Here is a 25027-nt window from a genome sequence, read left to right on the forward strand (position 1 = left end):
TTAGGAACAAAATAAATTCGTTATTTTTGTATACTCTGAGTTACTATAATTTCTGTGAGATAGATTAAGTAGGACACAATTTCATTTTGTCTTATATCAAATATAAAATAGAAACAGAACAGAGAAGAAAAAAATGATACAATCATGTATTCTGATTTAACCATCATGTACAAAGTGACCTACGTCTAGTCTTGTGGTGGAATTTTTCCTATATTTTACAAAAATTACAATCACCAATTCTCTAGAATTCTACTCAATTTTCTATATGGGACAAACCAAACTTCTACCCAAGCTTAATATAGTTAGGTTCACTCCCTAAACTTTCAATAGCTAAGTGCTCACTCAACTTAGGGCTTGTTTGGGTAAGCTTCTAAGAAAATATCTTTTTTTGAATTATCTTTTTTTTTTAAAAGATCTTATAGAAAAGTAGAAGTAATTTTATATTTGGATATCTCATTCCAAAATATCTTTTTATTTATCAATTATATTTGGATATAACAATATAAAAGTATTTTTTTATTTATTTATTAATACATGAAAAATATCCTTTTTTTTTAATGAAAAAAAATCTTTTTAAAAAAAGATGTACAACTTCTCAAAAAAGATGTTTTTTAAAATTTTTTAGTGCTTTTACTTTTACTACTAGAAATTTGTTAAACACACTAAAAAATAAAAAATATCTTTTTTTCATTGAAAAAATATATTTTTTTTATCAAGATAATGGCGCCCAAACAAGCACTTAATAAGGAAATCTCCTCAAAATCATAAATACAAAACATAAATACTTACAAAAGAGTTTGACATAATTTTATGGATTTTCTCCAATATTCCTCTCTTTGTCTTTTCTCTCAATGACTTTTTCTAATACCTCAAATGAAAATTGAAGAACTGAAAATTCAATATAAAGCGAAGAAGGAGAAGAATGTTAAGTTTGAAAGATATGAAGACCCAAACAGTGTGCTCACTCACCTTGCTTCAATTTCTGATCGTTTATCCTTTTTAAAGAAGAGTAAAATTTTCAAAACTTGAGTTTGGTTGAACACTTTTGACTTATTCTTCTTCTCCAAAATTTAGAGTTGAAGCGCATAGAAGAGATTGGACAACAGTAATGATTACAATTGGCTTAAATTTTTACCTAATTGCTTCAACAATCTAAACCATTGATCCATTTTTTGACTCTAAATTTTAATTATAACATTTAATTTACAGTAGAGATACACAATCTTCTTTTTCTTTATGTTATCCTACTCAGGAGGAAGACAGCTTTAAAAAGTTAGAATGGAAGTATAAAGATGGAAACTTGCTTCTCTAATTTGCCTATGAATCAAATCAGATTTGATTTTGCTTCTTGGCTTCAAGTCTTAACTTCTTTCTCTCTCTCTTTTTCGTTGTCCAAATTTGTGATTATTTTTTTTTTTGAATGCTTGAATCCTGTTCTGAACGCTCCTTTTTGCTCGTGAAAATTCTTTTTCTTCCTTAACTTAGGGATTAATCATATGGGTTGCAATAAAAATAGAAAAGTGACTATTTAGTTAGAGTGTTGGACTCATTGGATATGGACTTGAGAAATAAATGAGTTGGATGTTACAATTGGGCCTATTTTAAATATTTTTTAATACAAAATACACATATCACAAAGATTTTTAGGATTTTAATTCAAGATTATAATGTTAGTTATTATTAAATTATTTTTTTTTTAAAACTCAACAATCTCCTATTTGATGACAAATTTTACGCAATAAAATGAATTGGCATTAAAAAAGTAAGAAAAATTTTTTGATACTTCCCTTTGATGTTTCAACTTCAAGTTGATTTTTTCCCTTTTTTTTTCCGTTTAATTGGCTCTCTTTAAATGTGAGCTTTTCTTAACCTGTGATTATTAATAAACAATCATTTATGTACAAAAACTATAATCAATAGTTATTATTAACTTCAATCAAAACACTTTCTCAAAATATTTGTCACGACCCAAAATGAGACATGACCGGCGCTCAGGAGAATAATCTCATAACAAGTTTAACATACGCAAACATAAATTGAATAAGAAATTTACAAATATTTTACAAGTTTTAAAATAAATAGTTATACATTTTTAACAAAAATTAAAATAATTAATAATAGTTAGATCCTGCCTGTGACATATGGAGCATATACACCTAGGAACTCGATAAAGAATAGATACTCATTGGAGATTGTTACTCTTGAATAGAAAGTCTCACATAGTCAAGTATTTGTTCCTGAAAAATATTTTTAGAAAAATGGGGTGAGTTTTGCAACTCAGTGACTAGACAATACATATATAATCGGCATGAGACCATATAAACATTACTATCAAAATAATTTTAATTAGAAAATAATAATTGATAATAATAATAAGTGAATCAATAAGGGAGTTCTCATATAGAAATTAAATCAAAAGTCCACACTTGGGCGGCTCCACCTCTATGGGTAGCCCTTTCCTCTAGTATGTCCTAACAGAATAACAGATCTAACGTGTGGCCTATACATTAGGCTAGCAACATCCCTGCTAGCTGGAGTCTGAGTCAGATGCATCTAAGTTAACATCATAACCGCCGTTAACTACGGTTTTTTAATACGAGCCTCCCAGACTAATTCAAAACATATAGTTTCAAATACAATAAATCTTTCAGATATATAAAGTATTGAATCAAACCAAATCAAATAATATTTTCTCGTTAGAAATCTTTTTCAATCATACTTTTTAAATCATAAAAACAAATTTTACAATTTCAAAGTAAGTGAATGTTAACAAATACTTTAATGCTTCAAAAGTATATATTCGAGTAAAATCAAATATTCTAAAATAATATAAAGCTTTATCAAATATATATATAGTCTCGTGTAAAATTTAAGGTATGAGCATCATAAAAATAATTATTCAACTATAATAAATCAATTATTTTAATGAAATTAAAGTTCTTCAATAATAGTTATAAATATAATTAAAAACTTATAATAGCATAAACCACAAGATTAACAGTTATAAATGTAAAGCTTACTCACAACGTGGTCCAAAGGACCGAAGAGACCAAACCCGAATTGTCGAATTAAAGGGTGAGGATAATTGAAGTAGAATGGAATGGAAGAGCGCAGAAGCGGCAGCTCCGACAGGCAAACAAAACAACGAATCGAGACATAATGGAGCGGGAGCAGCAAACTAGTGGCACGCAGCAACAACGGCTAAAGACAGAGCAACGACAACATCATCAATGGCAATGGTAAAACAGTGGCAAAGCCAAAACAGAACAAACAACCACTAACCAGGCTAGAATGGTGGTGAAACAAAACTGATAAAGGTGCAAGGCGTTTTCAAAAGGGCAAGGGCAGTGGCGAAAGGCTCCAGTGAAGGAATAATAAAGGACAGAGCTGGGTCAAGCTGGCAGAGGCTCCAGCGGTGGTTTTTCCGGCGACAATAGCGCCACACAGCTCGACAGCGGCCTCCTTCCACAATAACAACAACGGTGGCAACACCCACTACCAACACCCCCCTTGCCAGCGACAAACTCCGTCGCGTTTTCCTTCCCCTTTCTCAAAGTCTATCTCTTTGGGTTCTTTGGCGGCGGCGACAACTTGGTGGTGGCAGAAGCAACACCTCCTCCCTCTTCTCCATCGTGGTCTCCTTCTCTATCTTAAGTTGTCGCTCTCTTTCTCTCGCACGCGCATCACTCTCCTTCCTCGAGCCTCTCTGTGAGTTCTGTCTGTGACGGCGACGGCGAACCTCCCTCTGCCAGCGCTGTCTTTCCCTCCCCTCGTCTCCTTCTCTCCTTTGAACCCCTCATTCCTCTTTCTCTCTTTTGTTTTCTTTGTGCGTAGGTGTTTTGTGTGAGAATGTGAGTGGGTTTAATTTTGGAATTAAGGTTAGAGTTTGATAAAATGGATAAGGGTAGAATAAGTATTTTGATAACATTTGAGGGGGTAGGATAGCAATAGAAGAAATTAAATATAAAATATTTTAGAAAAATCTTGAGACATTACAATATTGTACTAGTATTTTAAAAATTATCAAGCTTCAAAGTCTATAATGCAGCATCAAACAAATAGCCTACAGCCAAATTGATTCAATTCATTTTCATATTAACTCCCCTTTTATTATCAAGAAGGTAAAATATATTCTGCACATAATTTTGTTAAGCAGAAACAGTCATCAGTTCAAAATTTTAAATTCCATCAATCAGATTACAGTCATCTAGATAAAGAAAAAAATATCAAAAGATCACAATATAAATATAGAAATAGTTTTTAAGCAGACGCAACAAAGACACTGGACTAGCCATGAGATCTTTCATCTTCGATTTTCAAGATCTCTTCATCTTTTTTATCAGATTGGACCGGTTTATCTTCTAAGAAATCAATGTACTTAAGAAGCACTTCAACTCGGTTATAAGACTTTCTCAAAGAATTTTTATTTTGAATTGCCAATTTTCTTATTTGTTTGCTCTAGTTGATGAGATGTTTGGTCAGATTCATAAATTCTTGTAGAACATCTTTCACTACGCCATTGACCAAATACTTATTGGAGGAGGATATACTGGCAGTGATAAGAAGAAATTAGAACAAAGAGTAAAGGGATAAGAAAAAATGGAGGAAAGACGCAGCGAAAATATAAAAGGATAAATAAGAAATTTTTCGACTAGACCTCTAAGAAACCTGTTCTTAACAACCTAGGTCACCGGAAGAGTTTTCCTACTAGACCTCTAAAAAACTTGTTCTTGGCAACCTAGGTCACCGGAAGGGTTTTCCCTATTAGACCTCCAAAGAACCTATACTTGACAACCTAGATTAGGGGGATGAACATTGAAAGAGACCACCACGCAGATCACCTTAGTGTTGGATCCTTCAATCTTCTTCATGCAACAAGCGAAAAAAATTACTCACTTCACTTAATCACACTAAAAAAACGTGCATAAAGCATTAAAAAAATTTTATTCATTAAAAAGTTATGTAAATTGTCTCACCAAAAGTGTTTAAATAGGCCCATAACAAACTAACTAAAAGATAAGATAATATAACTTAATTTAAATCTACTAAAGATAAGATAACTAATTTAAATAATATTTGATCTTATTGGATTATATCAGATTTGATTTAAATTTAAAATTCTAAAGATATATGATAACTAATTTAAATCAGATTTGATCTTATCAGATTAGATTTGATTTGATTTAAATTTAAAATTACTATTAAGAAAATAAGAAGCAAATCAAATCTTCCAAGTTCCAACAACCTCTAACAGCAAACCAAATAAAAATAAATGCCTAAAAAATTCGAAAATTAATAATAAATTATGCCTTCAATTGATTTTGAAAAGCATTATTGGACTTCTTGTTGTCCTGCCTTAACCCAATAAGTTTTATGAGTTGTCGCCATTTCAGCACCACTACTGTTTTTGAGACGGACTCTTGGTCTTCTTGATGTCTAAGACCGGCATGGTACAATTCTTTTAGTATTCAAATCTTTGAATGTGACGAGATTACCATTCTACCTCTTAGCTCTAAAATGACAAAAATGCCCTCCTAATCACGTATCATCCTCTCGCTCTTTAAAAAGATTCGTCCTCGAATCTTGAATGAGAAGCTCTTTTTCTCTCCAATGAATCCAAACTCAATCTCCAGGTTCAAATATTATGGTTTGATGGCTCTTCTCTATCCACTAAATTGTGGCTATGTTCCCTCATGTGTGCAAGTTCAATCTTTTTAACCATACTTTCACCATTTTGTTCAAAGTATGCAATTTGTCTTTCTTCCTTTTCATCCATATTAATGCCTCTATAATTGACCAGTGAATCTACAAAACCTAGGAGAGTTGATATAAAAATACTAAAAATTTCATGGTTAGATATATGAGAAACTAAGGACTCCATAAAATTCAATGATACTAATGTACTCTTGTCTAAGCTAGAACTTTCTAGATCTCTCTCACAAGTGTGTTTATTACTCTCAGTTTCTTTTTCGCTCATTGACTCCTCTCGCTCACTATTCTCCTCTTTTCTCTCAAAACTCTCGCTTTCAATCAAACATGGATTCTTTTCACTCAAACACTCACCCTCTTTCTCAGTTTCTTTTTCACTCATAGACTCCTCTCGCTCGCTAGTCTCGTTTTTTCTCTCAAAACTCTCGCTTTCAATCAAATATGGATTCTTTTCACTCAAATACTCACTCTCTTTCTCAGTTTCTTTTCTTTCATATTTTTCAAATTGCTCACATTCCAATGATCTAGTTGAGAAATTCTGTACTTTTGAATCTTCCAAGGACACATCACCCTCTATAATATACTCAACAAATTCTTCCATCTCTGGCTTTGAAGAAGAATGAAAGATAGGCATAGAAGAAATTTTTTTCTTATGTCGATCTATAATACCCTTCTTGAAGTCAGAAACTTTGACTTTTGTCTGATCCTCAAATTTTGCTCCTTTGGACCGCCAAGTTGCTATAAATTGTTGCATATACTCCATGTAAATGGCTACTTTGACCAAATCCTCCATGGTCTCGTAACGGTAGCGTTATATTTTATCTGCAAGTTCTTCGCGTAATCCAATCAAAAATCGTTCCATAAGAACCTCAGGACTCAGTTTAATATTGGCTTTGTCCATCAAATAAAGAAACTCATTGTGGTACTCCATCACTAATTGTGAACCTTGTTGTAACGTACAAAATTTTCTAAAAAATTCGTTGTGGTATGATGGTGGCACAACCCGATTCCTTATGTAGTATGATGATGGCACAAACTGGTTTCTCATAATTTTTTTCATCTTCTCCAAGGTGCAAATTAGACTTTTTTCATACAGTCTTCTAGATCTTCCTAATTCAATCTACCATATATGGGCAGCATCGAAAAAATTGGCTTGTACCAGTCGAACTTTTTTTTCCTGTGAAAGGATGCAATTTGCAAAAATCGACTCTACCTTCCTTTCCCATCCGACATAAGCTTCAAGATTATTCATCTCTTTAAATGCAGAGATTTGCAACCGAGAACCCTTTTTCGCATATGAGATTCCTTCATCATCACTATTGTAATACTCAATCATTTTTTTTACAACTCTTTTTTTTTGTTTTTTTTAATCTAAAGTGAATTTGCAGAAATTAAAGAGAAAAAAACAAAGAGACTAAACAAGATCCATGGAACGTGTAGATAAATAAGAATTTACCTACGACTTGTAACTGATACCAGATGATAAGAAGAAATTAAAACGAGAAATTAAAACGAAAGATAAAGAGATAAGAAAAAATGGAGGAATGACGCAGCAAAAACATAAAAAGATAGATAAGGAGTTTTCCTACTATACCTCTAAGAAACCTGTTCTTAGCAACCTAGGTCACCGGAAGAATTTTTCTACTAGACCTTTAAGAAACTTGTTGTTAACAACCTAGGTCACCGGAAGAGTTTTCCCTACTAGACCTTCAAAGAACCTGTACTTGACAAATTAGATCAGAGGGATGAACTAACTAAAAGATAAGATAAGATAACTTAATTTAAATCTCCTAAAGATAAGATAACTAATTTAAATCATATTTGATCTTAAATTTAAAATTCTAAAGATATATGATAACTAATTTAAATCAGATTAGATCAGATTTAATTTGAATTTAAAATTCCTAAAATTACTACTAAGCAAATCAGAAGCAAATCAAATCTTCCAACAACCTCTAACATCAAAACAAATTAAAATAAATGCCTAAAAAAATCGAAAATTAATAATAAATTATACCTCCCATTGATTTTGAAAAGTATTATTGGACTTCTTGTTGTCCTGCCTTAACCCAATAGGCTTTATGAGTTGTCGCTATTTCAGCATCACTGTTTTTGAGACCGACTCTTGGTCTTCTTGATGTCAAAGACCGGTATGGTACAATTCTTCTAGTATTCAAATCTTTGAATGTGACGAGATTACCATTCTATCCCTTTTAACTCTAAAATGACGAAAATGCTCTCCTGACCACATATGAAGCAGCCGAGGGTGGATGAAGACTTTCATCTCCTTCTTCTTTCATGACAATGTTCTTTCCCGTTTTAGTCCCTTTTTTTCTTAGATTGTTTTATTACATCACCGCCTTTCAGATAAGAAGTTTTATTTTCTTGTTATCATTTATGTGACGCATCATCAAGTATGCAAAAGAGAATTCAGCTTTATTGAGAATGACAAAGAAGCGCAATAAAAAGATGGGACAGCAACAACGATTAGAGTTGGCTTGAATCCTTACCTAGTTGTTTCTTTTTCTTCTTATTTCTTCTGACTTTAACAATCTGAATCATTGATCCATTCTTTGACCCCAAATTTTAATCATGACCTTTGATTTATTGTAGAGATACGCCATCTCTATTTTCTTCATATTACCCAAATGATGCATTTAGGAGGAAGGCCGTTTCAACAAATTAGAATTAAAGCACAAAAATGAAAACTTGGCTTCTCTAATTTGTCTCTGAATCAAATCATATTTGATTTTGTTTTTTGGCTTTAAATGTTGACTTTTTTCCTCTCTTTCCTTTTCAGTTCAAGATTTATAATTTTTTTTCTTTTTCGAATGCTTGAATCCTATTTTGAACATAAGTGTTTGGTTGGAGTGTTAATCTCATTGGATATGGGTTTAAGAAGTGAATGAATTGGATGTTGCAATTTGGCCTATTTTAAATATTTTATTTTTATGCACAAAGTACACATATCACAAATATTTTGGGATTTTCAATCTAACATTATAATATTAGTCATTATCAAATTATTATGGTTGTTTTTCACAAACTCAACATTTAGGGTCTGGTGTATGTTAAGTTGGAATTTGGGTTTTCTAAATATGTGGATAGAAATAAACTCTTTTACTTTAATGATTATCATTTCATTCATTTGTTAATGTAGCAATGAAAAACGCAACCATACCAAGTGACTAGATTCCTGGATTTTGCTTATAGACATAAAGAAAGTAGCAAAAAAGGCACCGCTATCTGATTTAGTTAAGATAAAACATTGTCATTATGCAAAATCCAGTTCTAATGTAGGAGATAATATATATGCATTTAGCAAATACTTCGGAATATAATCTGACCGAATCCTTGTAATATGTTTCTGACTATAAGACAAAGATGCGTCGAAGCACGGCCTTTCAAAAGTCAAAGAGTACAACATTACGGCTTAAAATTTGATTTCGCGGATACAATCAACATGAAGAAACATGATACTTCTTAATCATTCCTCATTCCTCACGTACGATTTGGTTCATGTCTCACAACTTATGATTATTTCAATGCAGGTCACTATTCACTTTTTTCCGCATTTTCTCATGACAGTTATGGTATTTGGTATACACTATTTTCTAAGACTTTATAAGGAGTGCCATTTTTAAAATGAACAACTTCAATTGGAAAGGCTACAGTGTTACACTACACAAGTGATTCTTAGCGACTAGTGAGCAACTCATTTATCAAAGTTTCAAGCAACTTTGATGGCTTCATATTTGATCATTGTAATTGCACTCCTATCATTCTTTCTGCCAACTATTATAGCAATAAGCTCAAATAATGCAGGTGGAATTGCCATCTACTGGGGTCAACGTGGAGATGAGGGAACCTTGGAAGAAACTTGTGCTTCTGGGAACTATGCATTTGTGAACATAGCTTTCCTATCTGCATTTGGGAACGGCACAAATCCAGTTTTGAATCTTGCTGGCCATTGTGACGCCCACACCGGTCAATGCACTGTTTTGAGTTCTGATATCAAGTCATGTCAAGCCAAGAACATCAAGGTCATGCTTTCCATTGGAGGAGCTACCTTCCAAAACTACACACTCACTTCAAGCGTGGATGCAGGCCAGGTAGCAGCATACTTGTGGAACAACTTCTTGGGTGGACAATCTTCTTTGCGGCCGCTAGGGGATGCTGTCCTGGATGGAATTGATTTCGTTATTGAGGGTGGGCAATACCATTACTGGGACGATCTTGCCAAAAACCTCTCCAGTTACAACAACCAAAGCAAGAAAGTGTACCTAACTGCTGCACCACAATGTCCTTTCCCTGATACTTGTCTTGGAACTGCTCTCAGCACTGGCCTATTTGACTATGTTTGGGTTCAATTCTATAACAACCATCAATGTGAGTACAATAAAGGAAATATAACTGGTCTTCAAGATTATTGGGGAATTTGGACTTCAAATATCCATGCAGATATGATTTTCTTAGGGCTACCTGCTGCAATTAATGCTTCTATTACCGGCTTTATCCCTCCGGCAAATCTAACTTCAGAAGTTCTTCCAATAGTCAAGAATTCAACTAAATATGGAGGAGTTATGCTGTGGTCCAGATATTGGGATAAACTCACAAACTACAGCTCTTTCATCAAAAGTTATGTTTGATGCGTGAGCTCTGTGTGAACATGTTCAATTTCACAGATATGATTAATACTTTTTACCTGCATAGATCAAGCAGTATAGTTCTTTGTGTGATTTGATCTTTTCCAATAATAGTTGTCCCCCTATCTACGGTGAACTGATGACTTACTGAATTATGTTTTCATGTATATCTATCTAATTAAAACTTGTATGTTTATTATATATTTGTATTGGTGAGAGCACAATCGTTTCTTTTCTTCTTTGAAGTTGAAACATTATCTTGGTGACATTGTGGAATTGCTACATGTGGCTCGAGATGTCAGATGGCTTGTAATGGTTGATGAGCTGGAAGGGTTATACTCTCTTTTCATGGCTTTATATACATGTTCTAAGCCTTCCTCAATTAAGTCTAGTACTGTCTGAGGCATTGGAGGCATGTTAATGTTGGTTGATCCTTCTAGCATCCTCACCACTTCCCCCATTGTTGGTCTCAAGAAAACCACATCTTGGATGCACCAAAATGCAACTTTCAGAGTTCTCATTAGCTCTTCTTCGTCAACCACCCCATTTAGTCTTCTATCTGCCACTTCGATTGTAGATCCATTAGTCATCTCCTACAGTAACCAAACATGACATGAACATTATTTATCTAGTTAACACTTGTTGGTTTTATTTAAACAGCATCATCCTTAATTAGAATTCAATGGGCTTATCATCCCAGCGTATGGTCTTATAATGAGTGTAGCCTTTTATGTTCATTCTGATTCGGAAAAACAAGTAAATAAAGTTGCACGGTTCATTCAACAACAATTAATTAAGGATAGAAGAACACTGAACACTAATATATGAAACACACCTTGTAAGCCCAACCAGGATAGAAGAAATCCTCTGCATCAAAGGACATATCAAGATTTCTCCTGCCACCAATTATCTCTAAGAGAAGCATCCCATAGCTGTAAACATCGGCTTTTACGGTTATAGGGCGATTACTAACCCATTCTGGTGCCAAATAACCTCTTGTCCCTCTTACCATTGTCACCACATGAGAGTGCTCCCTTCCCATCAATTTGGCTAATCCAAAATCAGACACTTTAGGACAAAAGTTTTCATCCAACAATATGTTTTCAGGTTTGATGTCACAATGTATTATCCGGTTCCTGCACTGCTCATGAAAGTAAGCTATCCCTTGTGCAGTAGCTACAGCTATATAAAACCGTGTTGGCCAATCTAGTACTCTATCTCTTGCTTCATATGAAGGGAAGATCCACTTATCCAAGGAACCATTCTTCATGAACTCATAAACTAGCAGCCTGCCAAATAAGCAATTGTTTTAACAACAAAAACTTCTGCTTTGATAGCCAACTCAGATTTTTTAGATGTTTAGAAGAAAATTTAATAACTTGATTGTCAAGTAACAATGCATACCGATGCAATCCCTCGGAGCAGTAGCCGCATAGGCGAACTAAATTCATATGATGCATTGAGCCAATGGTGTTCACTTCAGTAATAAATTCTCTCTCTCCATGTGGCAGAACTCTGTCAAGTTTCTTAACTGCAATTAGTGTCCCATCTCCCAAGCTTCCTTTGTACACACTCCCAAATCCACCTGCAAAATATGTACAGTTAGCAAGTATTTAAACTCAATCAAAACACTCAATATAGGATACACTAACTACCTGTTCCTAGCAGCTGCGAAAAGTTGCTAGTCCTGATTTGCATATCGCGATAACTGAAATTCATGGGAGCACCTGATAAGATCATGGAACTTTCCATTTCTCTTCTCAACATTCTTTTTCTGTGAACACTGTAATACAGCAATAAGCATAGCAGCACAATGAGAACCATCATGATCAGAACAGTTGGAATAATCACAGCCTTCTCTTTCACACTCCCCATCCCATCCGAAGAGCTATTAGACCCTCCAGCTTTGCCATATGGTGTCACTGAGCTGTTTGCTCTGACCTTCACAAACAAGGTTGAGCTAGTATCCTCAAAACCACCAAAATCCAAGCTCCTTAACACCCAGCAGTATGGTCTCTCCTCATCTAGCCCATAAACAGATGCAACGCAGTTGCAGTCTGATAAGCAAGCATCCCCACATTTTGATACTGAAGCAACATCACTGTAGTTAGCTATCACTGAAAATTCAGAATAGTAATAATTTGTTAGCTGCACTGTTGAAATCCTAAACTGCGATGTCTGGCTTTCGCGCCTTGAATTGCATTTTCCAACAAGAGATGAATTCTCATAGCACTGGCCTTCCTTGCCAACTTTAGAAGTTCCTGGCAAGCAAGTGCAAGAGGCATTTGTCTTGGTTCTGTCCAAATGACAAACTCCATTGCCACAAATTCCAGCAATATCACATGGATTTGAAACTGCAGCCCATTCTGGCACCCATTGTCTCGACCCATTTACATCATCGTCCCATCGATACAAACGCAAGTTGCCATTCTTTTCCAGGGTTAATCTTCGAAGAACGGTCAATTGTGTAGATTGGTGAACTGCAGCAGACAAACCTGCATCGTCGTTGTCATTCTTATAAACATAAACTGCTCCATCAGAGGCATCTCCGTAAACAATTCTAAAGCTTCCGGCTTGGCCTAAAACTGCTATAACTTTTCCGGTCACATTCGAGATATCAGGACCCTGCCAATAGGAATAGTTGGTGTATGATTCCTCCGAAGCCTTGGAAGTTTCAGGTAGATTGTAAGTCAAGGCAAGGCTTAAAGAAGTAGGCTGTTGAAGCATTTTGAGAGCATAGTAGCCTTCATGAGAGGAAGACTTTGATGAGGTTAACTCTGAAGAAACTGTTAAGGGCTGGTTTGGGAGGAGTGTGTCAGATGGTTGCAAAAAACTCTGCCACACAAGGTTTTTTCTACTGTCATGGAGAATGAAGTTACCGGATTCTTCCATGGTTGCTGCTTCTACACCAGCACCTGAGGTGTTTGAAGCCCAAACGGTGGTGTCTCCGTCCATGAGGACAAGGTTGCCGGTTGTGTCCAGCTCCAGCATTGCATCTTTGGATACAGGAGAGTCTCTATTTGGATTCAAAAGGAAAATGAAAAATGTTGCAACTTGGCATATATAGAGATGATGATAACTTGCAAAAGCTGTTGTAAAGACTAAAAGACTAGATGGAGATATGATTTATGACTTTCTCTTTTGTTTAAGTGAAAAATCAGAACTAGCCATCTAATCTCCAATATCTAATTTCATAAACTAATCATATTAATAGTCAATTAACACTCTTAGATATGTGTTGGGATGTCACTTCACGTGTCGCATTAGCAAATTTTAACACAATCAACAAACAAAGTAAGGAAATGACTAACATGACTAATTTAAAATATTTAAAAGACAAATTTAATTAAAAAAATCTTTTAGAATTAATTTGGAGAATGAATGATCTTTCTAATTTGACCATCTACTCATAAAGATAAGTATGAGATTAGTTTAAATATATATGTTTTTTATGTTGTATATGACAAAAGGTATTTTAGAAAGAAAATTTATGCATCGACATTTTTCAATCCTCATAAAATATGTAATAGATAACAGATAAAAAATAATAGATTATTGGTGTGAGATTTGACTCATTATACTTACAAGAACAATTTAATTGCATATCATTTTTGTTGAATGATATCATACTAAGACTAATGAGAATGAGACTGGTAGGAGAAATACCTGTTAGGTGACCAAACCAGTGTTGGATCTCCTGGAAGCTCATTAAACCAAATGCCCAGCTGAAATAATCGATTATCATTCTCTGATTTTGTGAACCCAAAAGCAAATGTATTATTATCAGAAACCCATGTTTGTCCCTTACTAGCCAATAACCTCGAGCCCAAACCAATCTGATTAGAAGAAACGCAGCTACTGATGAAACACCCCAAGACCATAACAAGAACTCTAGCCCCATAGCAATGAAATGAAAAAGCAGCACTTTTCATATTTAACATGCAACTCTTTAGTTTGTATATATAGTAATATGTTAGTGAAAAAAGAACCAAGATTTCATGATAGTTTGCCATGGTGTTATATATTGAAGAAAATACAGTGTTCTATTTGGAGAAGAAAAGCACAATTAATAAATACTGTTAGCGGTGGTTGAGCTACGAAGTACAAAGTTTGAAAAAGGTTAGTTTCATGTGTTGTGGTCGGCCAAGAGGATATGATTAGTTATATGGCTTCCCCTTTTCCATTGCTTTGGTGTCTTCAAGTTCAAATCATCAAATGTGAATTCAAGTCTGTGAGACTGTGACTCAACAAAAAGAACAACGGCCTTACATGGCTGACACGTATATGATGGTTCCTAATAACTCAATTTGATTTTTAAATTTCAATTGACACAAAATAATACTAAAGTTTAACTCAGCGATTAACGTGGTTCCTCAATTTCCAATTTATTCTACTTGCGTTCTCAAATTTTAAGTAGTAGTAAGTAGCAACTCAATTTGTTTTTTCAATGTTTCATTAACGTCTATCAAATAAAATCCAAAACCACAGCGTTCAATAGTAATTCAAATAACAAATTGAAAATTTTTCCCAACAAACGCTCCTAAAGAGCGCCGCATTCTGCCAGTCCCCAACCCACGCTCTCTCTGCTAATGGAGAACATGCAGTCCGCGGAGGAGCTGGTTCGGGAGTTCCTCGTCTTCCGAGGCTTCACCAACACTCTCCAATCCTACGACTCTGAGCTCCGAACCGATCTTGGAAAGGGCTTCCACGTCGATAAGATCCTCGACCTCATCTTCTCCCTCTACGTTCCCAAATTCCAAGCCGATAGGCTCGTTGCCCTCCTCTCCTTCTTTAAGCACTACCTCTCCTCTTCTTCCGAAACCGCACTCCTTTCTACGCTCTCCAAAATCCAAACTTCTCTTCTCCGCTTCTACGTGGTTCACGCCTTGCAAGCCAATCGCAGGGACAGAGTCATCGACTTCTTCGCTGTCCATGGCAGTGACCTCTTGCAACGCTCACAGGATTGGACTCGCTGGTTCGGTGCGTTTTGCTGTCGACGTTGTTTTTCTCTAATCTGTTGTGAGTGTAATTGTGATTTTGAATTGCGATGATGCAGCGATTCCTTATGTTAAGAATCCGAACCTGGATCCTGAATTTCGGGTTTGTTTCTCCAAGGAGTGGTATGAGGCCTTGCATCTTTCTGTCAGAAACTTCTTTAGCGAGATATTCAATGGAACTCATATCCTTCACAATTACTCCTCTAAGTATTATAAATAACTCTGATTTTTATGTTTTCGATGTAATTTTTAATGTAGTTAATAGTTATCCTTAATAAAAATCACGGCTACCTGCACTGCTGAAGATCAGTTCAGAGATGAATGCCACCAACGTACTCAAAAAAGATATCCTGAATCTGAATATTAAATTGGCAGAGCTTCAGGCTTTGCTTGATGAGAAAGAGGCGAAATTATCACACTATAGGAGGTAAGCATGTTCAATTCTCTCGAGACTCTAATGAGATATAAATATTTGGTTTTTCTAATTAGTTGTGATTGAAGTATGGAAGGAAGCATTAGTTCATTGAGCAATTTGCGGGAGGAAAGTTCTCAGATGTCAAGAGGTTTTCCAGAGGTTTCCCCAACTGCTGTTCCACGAGCAGTTCAAACAGAAATTAACCAAGATTCAGTTGTGAATGGAGCTGCAAATATTCAGTCTGAGTATGTCATTTCCAAGTCAGGTGATAATTCAACTGTGGCATTGAATGACCGTGTTGGAAATGGTGGATCAGGCGATACCATGCAAACAGTTCATGAAAGTCCAAGTATAGGTATATGCTCTTCAAGACTGCTTCCATATTGTTAAGTGATGTTGATTATTCACTTGATCTAAGCTCTTTAATTTAGTTGATTACTACTTTCTACTGATACACTTTTGTTGAATTAACATGATACTGAGACTAAAATAGCAATTATCAGGCTAAGAAACTAGCCAAACAGAAAAGAGAAGAAATAAAAAAGCACTTGGTCTTTAGGCTGAGATAGCAATTATTAAATGATTGAGTAACCATTGATTGTTTATTTCAAATTAAAAATAAAAAAAATTAACAGTTACTTCTGTGGCAGAAATTAGTGGAGAAGTTTGTGGTGAAGAAGATTTTCCTGATGTCAAAGTAGAGCACCAGGTAAATTTGCGAATAATTCTCTATTTATGTCTTCTTCCCACCCCCCCCCCCTCCCCCCTCTCTCCTCCTCCTCCTCCTCCTCCTCCTCCTCTTTTATCCATTTCGCATATGCAATTTCAATTCCATTATCTTAGTAAATATTTAATTGCTGTGGTGTTTTTAGGAGACGTTCTTGGGGCACACTAGTCCAATCAGCCGATGTTGCTTCTCTGCTTCCGGGAACAATATCGCTAGTGCTTCTCTAGATGGAACTGTTAGGTAAGCTTGACTGGTGATGAAGACAAACATATCAAGATTATTACTTGGAAAAATGGAGCAGTCTTAATGTAATTTTCAGTTTTGGTTGTATCCATTTGCCATAGTCTATTTTGAACAGTAGCATCACCAATATCAAATACAGCAAAAAGAAACAATGCCATGATATGAGCCACCCGCAATAGATTTTTGTTTCCAAATAGCACTTTATTATGTTTTCCTTCACCAATATTTTTTCTTAACCATATCTGCTACTCAATATTTATGATAACTCTCTCAAGCAACTTGGCCTTTGTTTGTTTCACATGTTTTAATAAAGAATATGGACATATGATTCATCAACTCCGGTGTCTAGAAATGCAACCATATATTGTGGCACGGAAATTTTGTCTCTTGACTGGGAATGTAAATCTGACCGCTTGGTATGTGAATTGACTTCTCATTGTGATGGAAATTATTCAATTGTATTGATCATATGAGATTTCAAATCAAAATAATTAAGTTGTTTCTCTTGAAAAAAGCTGTTAATAGGTACATCAGATGGGTGTATTAAGGCATGGAATGTAGATGCAAAGAGAGTTGTTTGTGATCTCAATACAACTCAAGCATTTCCAAGGTATTTACTGAAAATAAAATTTTATGGTCTCTGTGCATTGCTTTTATGCTCTCTCTGACACATATGTGGTTTTGCAGTGTCTTGGACATAAAGTGCAGTCCTGTGGAACCTATTTTTGTATCTGCAGCAGGATCTGGAGGGTATTTATCAAATTTTATATCATTTTTTTGTTGACATGTTGATTTTTTTGTTTGGTCATATGATTTTCTGTTTTAACAGTATTTTACTCCAATTTAGTTTCGATATGTACATTTACTTTCTGATTTTTGGACATAAGGATGAAAGTATAGTTATATACCATTTGGTGAGCTATCCTGCCTTTCATCATATTTTCAATGCCCATCTTTTATGTAGTTTATTTTTTCTTATTATTACAATGTTGCATACTTTTTAGCATGGGAGTATGAGTATCATATTGTCTGTGTAGTGCTGGTTCCAATTATTTTGACAACCTGGGTTTTGCTTCTCTCACTGTGTGGAACATGAAGACGTGGAAACCCATGGTATGTGCTTCTTTGTGTAGAATATTTGTGTAAATTTTTTGGCAATGATTAATTTTGGATCTCATAAAGACAGTCCTTCCTCTTGGAGAAGATCCACCAGCTATTACTTCTCTATGCTTTAATCACAATGGAAAGATTTTAGCTGCTTCTGCTGTTGATGGAATGATCCACATGTTTGGTATCCTTTATTTAGTCATCTGGCTACTTTGCAGCGTTGATGTATTTTTGTGCTTTGTATATGAAATCAAATATTTTTGTATTCATTGCATCTAGAAAGTTATTATATTTATCCTTGATAGAGTTGCCAATACAGTAAAGTTCATTTGTCTGGTAAAAAAATGCTGCCAATATTTGTCCTTTTTTAAAAGGTGAGAGTTATACTTTATGTATTAACTGGGGTCCCATGGGTGCCACTTCATCCTTAATTAGCCAAAGACATGTCTGCTGGCCTACAAATTACTGGCTGGCCTGCACATGATTCTTCTATCAGTTCTATTCTTTTTGGACCGGATGAGACTAGCATTTTTAGCCTGGGCTCTGACAGGAAGGCAAGTACTATAATGTAACATTTTGCCATGTATGCAGCTTCTGACATGGATTTTACACTTCGTACTAATTGGTGCTTTGTTTTCAGATTTTTGAGTGGAGTTTGCAAAATCAAGGTCAAATTCTATGGTCAAGAGACTGCAGTAGGTATGTTTCTTTTTTGACACCTGATGCTTGGCTGCAGGTGTGAAATCCCACTGTGAAGTGCACTTGGTTGCTCTTTATAGCTTATGAAATCAAATATACAGTTTATCAGAGTTATCGTTAGTATTTATTATTTGAGGCAATTTCAAGTGTTGTTCTTGAAGGAATTTGTAAGAACTATTACCCATTACCTAAAGCTGACTTTATGGAGTAAATTTTCTAAATAGTATCAATGTAAAAACATTTGGCCTAGGTTAATAGTATGAAATTATCTATAGCTCAATCCAAATTTTGAGGGGTGTGTTGTGGCACTGCTGTAGTTTTGTTACTTCCTTTTTCTATTTTGGACATTTTAGTTCATTTATGCCATGCCATGTGAGGGATTTTCTTGTATCTCCATTGCTTCTGTCTTCGCATATGGATATGTTCAAAGAATTGATTTGCAGCATTTTATGTTTTTATTTAACAGGTTCTCTTACCCTCTGAAAGGTTCACAATATTGCAGACATGAGATGGCATTAGATGCAAGTGGGAGAAGACTCTTGGTAACGTCTAGTTCAGTTAGAGCCCCCATATACCAGGTTTATGTTTCCTGAATTCTTCTCATACTCTGATTAGAGATTCAGTTTCAAGGGACTACTATTTACTTGTGGCCTCATATTTCTGATTATCTTAGTTATCTAACATGTTAATGTCTCATCCTCTCATGTCAGGTTCAAGGTCATTTAAATGGTTGGAGAACACTTCCTCATGGTGCTCCTATTACTGCTGTGGATTGGCATCCTACCTCGCCCATTTTCCTGACTGGATCAGCTGATAACTCTGTCCGAGTGACATCTTTATCATAGCGTCACATGTTGTAAGTCGATTTTTTTCATCTTTCTCTGGACAACATTTAAGTTGGAATTATTGGATTCTTATGTTGTAATCTGTCTGTTATTTTATATTTTTTATTTAACGAATTAAAGATGATTTGTTGGCATTTGTATGCAATTTACTTTTGTGTATATTTATACTTTTGTTTTTTTTCTCCATCCTTTTTACTTTTTACCATGTGTATGTATTATATTTTAAATTTTAAGTATTAGAATCTTCAGTTTAATTTCATATCTTTTTATTTTATTTTATTTTATTTATTTAGTAAATTGAGCTTTATATTAGTGTGTTTACTATTTAGGGTTTTTATCTTTAACCTAATGCAAGAGGTATAAATACCTCCTAAACTATTATAGCCATCTTACAAAGATGTTAGAGGAATGAAAGCTCTTTTTAGTTTTGTGATAAAATCATGATGTGGACAAAAGAGGTTGGGTGAACCCTTCTCGCTTCTCTGACAAAGAAATTGAAAGCGGTTTGGTGACGTTATTGATGATGCTGGTTATAATTGCTTGAGCGATGGTGGTTGATTGTTGATTACATGGACTGATTCGGCTAGGGAAAGTGAAAAAGAAGAGAGCTAAAGAAAACTGAAAGAAGAGCAATTTGCAATACGTAATATGTATTGTTTGTTGTGTGTTGTGTATATTTAAGGTACTAGTATTTATATTGCAAGCTAAGTAAGGAAATTGCTAGTATTTATGGAGTTTGAATGAACTTGGTTTTATAGAATTGATTTTGGGTAAAAGTGAATTTGTGTCAACATGATTTTGTTTGGTAATTGTTCTGGCCCAGTTCAATAAGTATCGAAGGTCCACCAAGTAGACCCACGACCCGGCCGTACGATGAGACGCCCATCACGTGACACGATCTCCTGTGGGAGGATCTAGACAGTTAGTAGAAACTTCTAAGGGGTTGGGCTTAAGTGAGAGGGTCCACTTGATGAATGGGGATAAAAGATCCTCAGGTACGTCACCATAACCCCAATCTTACCGTCTTATTATACGGACGTTTACTTTGGCATCGGAGTGTCCTTGTAGGTGGCCCACCGACGACTACTGGCAACATACCTCACCTCAATTCTCGCGCTCGGGTTTCGATCCTCACCTCCACCAATCCAACGAACTATCGAACAATGGCGCCGTTTATGGGGACCTGACCCGAGTTGATGATGGAGGCTTTCCGCCAGTTGGACGAGCCAGAAGAAGGGATGGGGGGGGGACCTCACATCTGTTCAAAAGGGCCATGATAAAGGGGGAGAAGGGAAGCCGAACACCTAAGGTGGTGAACATGTGTTTATACACCTAAATCTAGTCCGGGACACGAGGAGCATCAAGATTAAGTTGGCAAACGCGTTTCCGGGGGCCTGGCACTAGGAGCTCGTAATTCGCCTCCTTGGTGCCACCGTGGCACCGCCACACAATGCTCCTGAATTGCAGAGCTATTGTAATTCCTCCACGGTTACCCTGGAGGATGTGCTTGTGACGTCGGTAGTGCACCACACGCAGCGATTTATAGGAGGTCGTTGCGCCATACCTATAGTGAGGGTACCATTTAAGTTAAATCGTGAGGTCGGAAGCAGCTTCTAAGCCAAAACTAAGTTATTCTACGATAAGCAATTGTTATTCTATACTACACCGTTCTAGCCTAAACCATGAAAAAGACACCTATGGCACCTCCTAAAAGCTATCTAGCAAGCACCAATTCGATCTAAAAAGCAACAACAAAAAGGAAACCAAGATGGCAATGGCGGAGAGTAAGCAAAATGGCACAGCTAAATGGTCACCTACCAACAATTGCGACGCAAAAAGGTACTGGAAGTTGGAAATCGCAGGACTCTCGTGACCGTAGCAAGAAATCAACAAGCAAGGAGGGAAATGGCAATTGCAGAAGGGAGGGAAAATGGGTGAGTATGGTAAGCAGTTATGAAAAAAAAAAAAAAGAGAAAAGGAAAATGATAATAGGAAACGAGAGTGGAAAACGTAACTGAAGAAGAAGCGCGAAAGGCTAGGGGTAGAATAAACCTTTCCACGTGCTTTCAAATCACATTTAAACACATTTAATGTCCCGGGCATGATAATCGAAGTGGCGTCCTCGAATAGGGGGTTAGGGGCAACCCCCACACGCGAGGAAAGCACTAGAGGCCTGAACTCTTGCTGAAAAGCCATGTTGGGCAAAAACCACCTCTCATGGGAACACGGGTAGTCGAATACGTTAGTCACGAGTCTCGCGACTTGATGCATTGGAGGCACTGTTCTGGCCTAACCCAATAAGTATTGGAGGTCCACCAAGCGGACCCATGATCCGGCTCAGCACGTGACACAACCTCCTGTGGGAGGATCTAGACAGCTCGCAGAAGTTTCTAAGGGGCTGGGCCCAAATGAGAGAGCCCACCCGATGAATGGGGATGAAGGAGAGGGACCTATTCCTCTCCTCAAATACATCACCATAACCCTAATCTAGCTGCCTTATCGTATGGACGTTTATTTTGGTATAAGAGTGTCCTTGCAGGTGGCCCCACCTGCTAACCCACCGACGACTACTGGCAACACACCTCACCTCAATTCTCGTGTTCGAGTTCTGATCCTCACTTCCACCGATCCAACAAACTACCGAATAGTAACTCTATACAAAATTGATTTCGATAGAATGAATATTGTTTGTATAATGTTAGTTAAAATTACTTTTAGATAGATAATTACTAAAAAAGACATGACATTAAATTATGTATTATCTTTTTAAACATGTTTAAATTTTTTGATATTTTTTCTAATATATTTTTATATTGTATTTTCTCTAATACTCTTTTTAGTATTCTATAATTTTTTACTATTATTATTTATAATTAATTTTTTGTTTAATTTGCTCTACTTAATAAAAACAACAATTCATATTATAAAAAATAACAACAATGGACATAATATACAAGGACAACAATTATAAAATTATACGCCAAACTCAATATTTCTTCATCCTTGTGCTATGGAATCTTAACAAAAAGGATATGGAAGTTTTCTGAAATTTATGGCGTCATTTGATTGGATTCATGTAGAAGTGATTAAATGACTAGATTTTATAAAAATTACAATAATATTACAAAGCCAAACAAAAAAAATCATAATTTTTTTTATAATCCTCTCATTACTCTTTTAATTAATATTATTTTGTATTACAATTTTTCATTACTTATAATTTTTTAAAAAGAGAATAAAGGATTGAATTAATAAAAAAGAAATAAAATTTTCTCAACTAATAGTCTAAGGAGCTAACCCAACGCATAAGTTAAAATTTTTAGATTGAAATGTTAAAAAAAATTGAATGTATTTACTATGGTTCAAACGCTAGACCAAAAACACCCATAAATTAATTTGTAGTCGTGATTAAATGAGAAAATTTTGTTAAAAAACACGTAATCTTTTTTTAATTTGCAGATTTTTTGTTGAATATAAAAGAAAAAATATCACACTTTTAGTTGTAAAACACATAAATTTTGATTGCATAACACAAATTATTTGAGTTGGGAAAGATGTTTTAATTGAATGACATAAAGAATAACATATGAGTTTTAGTTGAGAAACACATAAATTCAGTAACTTTAAAATAAATAACACATAGATTGCTTTGAATTGTGTGTATTTTTTAGTTGAATAATAAAAAAGCATCTTCAATATTAGTTTTAGTTTAATTTTATTTTGGATTTTACACAATGTTATATAAGTATTTGTTGGATCATATATTATAAAAATTGATTTGATATTTCAATTTAACATTACAATGTTTATCTTTATTACTAGTTTTAATTTTAATTTTATTTTGAGTCTTACAAGATGACATATAAACATTTGCGGGATCATATGTTATAAATAGTAATTTGAAATTAATTTTTTTTTTCTAATGTTTAGTCTTAATTTAGTTAAAATTTTATATTATTTTTAATTACTCTATCAACATAATAATATGAGAAGCAAAATTTTATTGGTTCTCTATCAAAGTGATACCGTTTTTTTAAGGTGAGACTAGTTTCATTTTTCGATCAATTTCAATGTAAGTTTTAATTTTAAATCAATTCATTTCTTGAAATATCAAAAGTAATATTCTAAAAGCACTCCATTGGAATTGTTCTAATTTTCAATTTCAAATCAGCCCAGTCTCTAGTTACTATAAAAATAAAAAGTGATATTCAAAAAATATTATATTAAAATTGTTTTAAAAATAAAAAATTTGCATGGTTCTTCTTTAAGCTTTGTTATTGATAAAAAATAGTTGTGTCTTTCTATATTTTTCTTAAAAAATAAGAATTTCATTAAAAAGTACAAATTTTAATTAAGAAATATAAAAAACTTATTTTAAAATGTGCAAATTTTTAAATAGAGTAAGAAGAAGAAGAAAACAGTAGAAGAAGGAGCCATAGGAATTAATTTTGTGTTTAATTTTTTAATTCTAAAGTGCTTATTTTAAAAGAAATGTGATAAAAAAAATTTATTATGAGAAAAATTATTTTTTTAATTTTTTTATAAATACTTAAATAGCTTTTTAGAAAGCTATAATTTGATCTTGAAAATTGTACCAAATATTAATATTATTAATTTTTTCATAAATCAAAACTAAAAAAAAAAAAAAAACTTTTGAAGTTTTCCAAACGAAAAAAAAGGAGAGGCGTTGGTGTGGGGCAAGCTACAATTTAGAATTTTATTGAGTAGTATATAATAATAATATTTATTTGCCCCCATTAAATTATTAAATTTGATCCCACAATAATTTTTTATTCAGCTTTCAACACTTGATAGCCAATTTGAAAACTTCATATTAGATGTCCATTATAATGACGAATTTTCAAATTTACATAAGATTAGTGTTCTTTCTTAGAAATCGACTCGAAAGAATATTATCTATTCATTTGTGTTTCTTCTTTTAAAATTAGCTTTAGTTTTTTCATAATAACTACACTAATTGAATGAACTTCTTCAACTATGAATATCATCAAGAGCTAATTTGTATGAAAGTTGAGTTTTAAATGATTGTTTAACGATATATAAAAAAAAGACATTTTAATTATATTGTCAAGATTTTAAAATATGAAATATAAAAAATTAAATTTTAAATTATATGTTATTATTTAAATTATTATTTTAATATTTTAATTTGTAATTAGATATTTTAAAACTTAATAATATTTTATAATAACAAAATATAATTATAAAATAAGTTAAATGATATATGTATTTATACATAAATTTATAATAGATAATTTAATAACTAATTTTTTATGTAAACGTAATATTTTTATTATAAAAATTATTATAATATTATATATATTTCGCCCCACTATCAAAATTTTCTAGATCCGTCACATATGTGTACTATAACATGTCTAAAATTAGCATGTGAGCAATGGGTAAATAATGGTAAAAACATTAAAGAAATATGATAACATTATATATTTTTCTAAACATTAATTTAGCAATATACACTTAGATATCCATTTTTCATCCTTAACTATATATGTAAATAAAATCGCTTTTGATAGAATTATAAAAGAGTAAAGTTTATTTCTTGTCTTTAATATTTTCAAAAAATTTTACAAATATTCGTAACGTTTTTTTTCTAATAA

The 25027-nt window shown here is 34.0% G+C and overlaps 3 protein-coding genes across 6 annotated transcripts; 2 read left to right on the forward strand and 1 right to left on the reverse strand.

The window, feature by feature from the left end:
- Positions 1-9452: 9452 nt before the first annotated feature.
- Positions 9453-10358, forward strand: LOC107616960 (hevamine-A-like). Its single transcript, XM_016318818.3, has one exon. The coding sequence runs from the start codon at positions 9453-9455 to the stop codon at positions 10356-10358; it is 906 nt and encodes a 301-aa protein (XP_016174304.1).
- Positions 10359-10458: 100 nt separating this feature from the next.
- Positions 10459-14368, reverse strand: LOC107616087 (Protein kinase superfamily protein). The gene is made up of 5 exons (XM_016318086.3): positions 14022-14368; positions 12011-13371; positions 11760-11940; positions 11191-11644; positions 10459-10948 (listed from the first exon to the last, which is right to left on the reverse strand). Exons 1-5 carry the CDS (start codon positions 14366-14368, stop codon positions 10610-10612), a joined length of 2682 nt encoding a protein of 893 aa, XP_016173572.2. The 3' UTR covers positions 10459-10609.
- Positions 14369-14793: 425 nt separating this feature from the next.
- Positions 14794-20164, forward strand: LOC107617478 (uncharacterized). Of its 4 annotated transcripts, none has more exons than XM_021111315.2 (16): positions 14794-15335; positions 15412-15534; positions 15638-15779; positions 15854-16122; positions 16418-16476; positions 16640-16734; positions 17051-17153; positions 17253-17347; positions 17425-17487; positions 17775-17850; positions 17920-18028; positions 18286-18398; positions 18485-18543; positions 19010-19121; positions 19254-19399; positions 19773-20164. In XM_021111315.2, the coding sequence occupies exons 1-15, from the start codon at positions 14945-14947 to the stop codon at positions 19386-19388; spliced, it is 1944 nt and encodes a 647-aa protein (XP_020966974.1). In that variant the 5' UTR covers positions 14794-14944; the 3' UTR covers positions 19389-19399; positions 19773-20164. The 4 variants fall into 4 exon arrangements, with proteins under 4 accessions (XP_020966974.1, XP_088355709.1, XP_016174730.1 ...); XM_088499583.1 differs by having other exon boundaries at positions 19786-20164; XM_016319244.3 differs by lacking the exon at positions 19773-20164 and having other exon boundaries at positions 19254-19574.
- The last annotated feature ends 4863 nt before the right edge of the window (positions 20165-25027 follow it).

The sequence above is a fragment of the Arachis ipaensis genome, chromosome B9 (assembly GCF_059453495.1).
Source record: "Arachis ipaensis isolate K30076 ecotype BB chromosome B9, ASM5945349v1, whole genome shotgun sequence".
NCBI classification, from domain to species: Eukaryota; Viridiplantae; Streptophyta; class Magnoliopsida; order Fabales; family Fabaceae; genus Arachis; species Arachis ipaensis.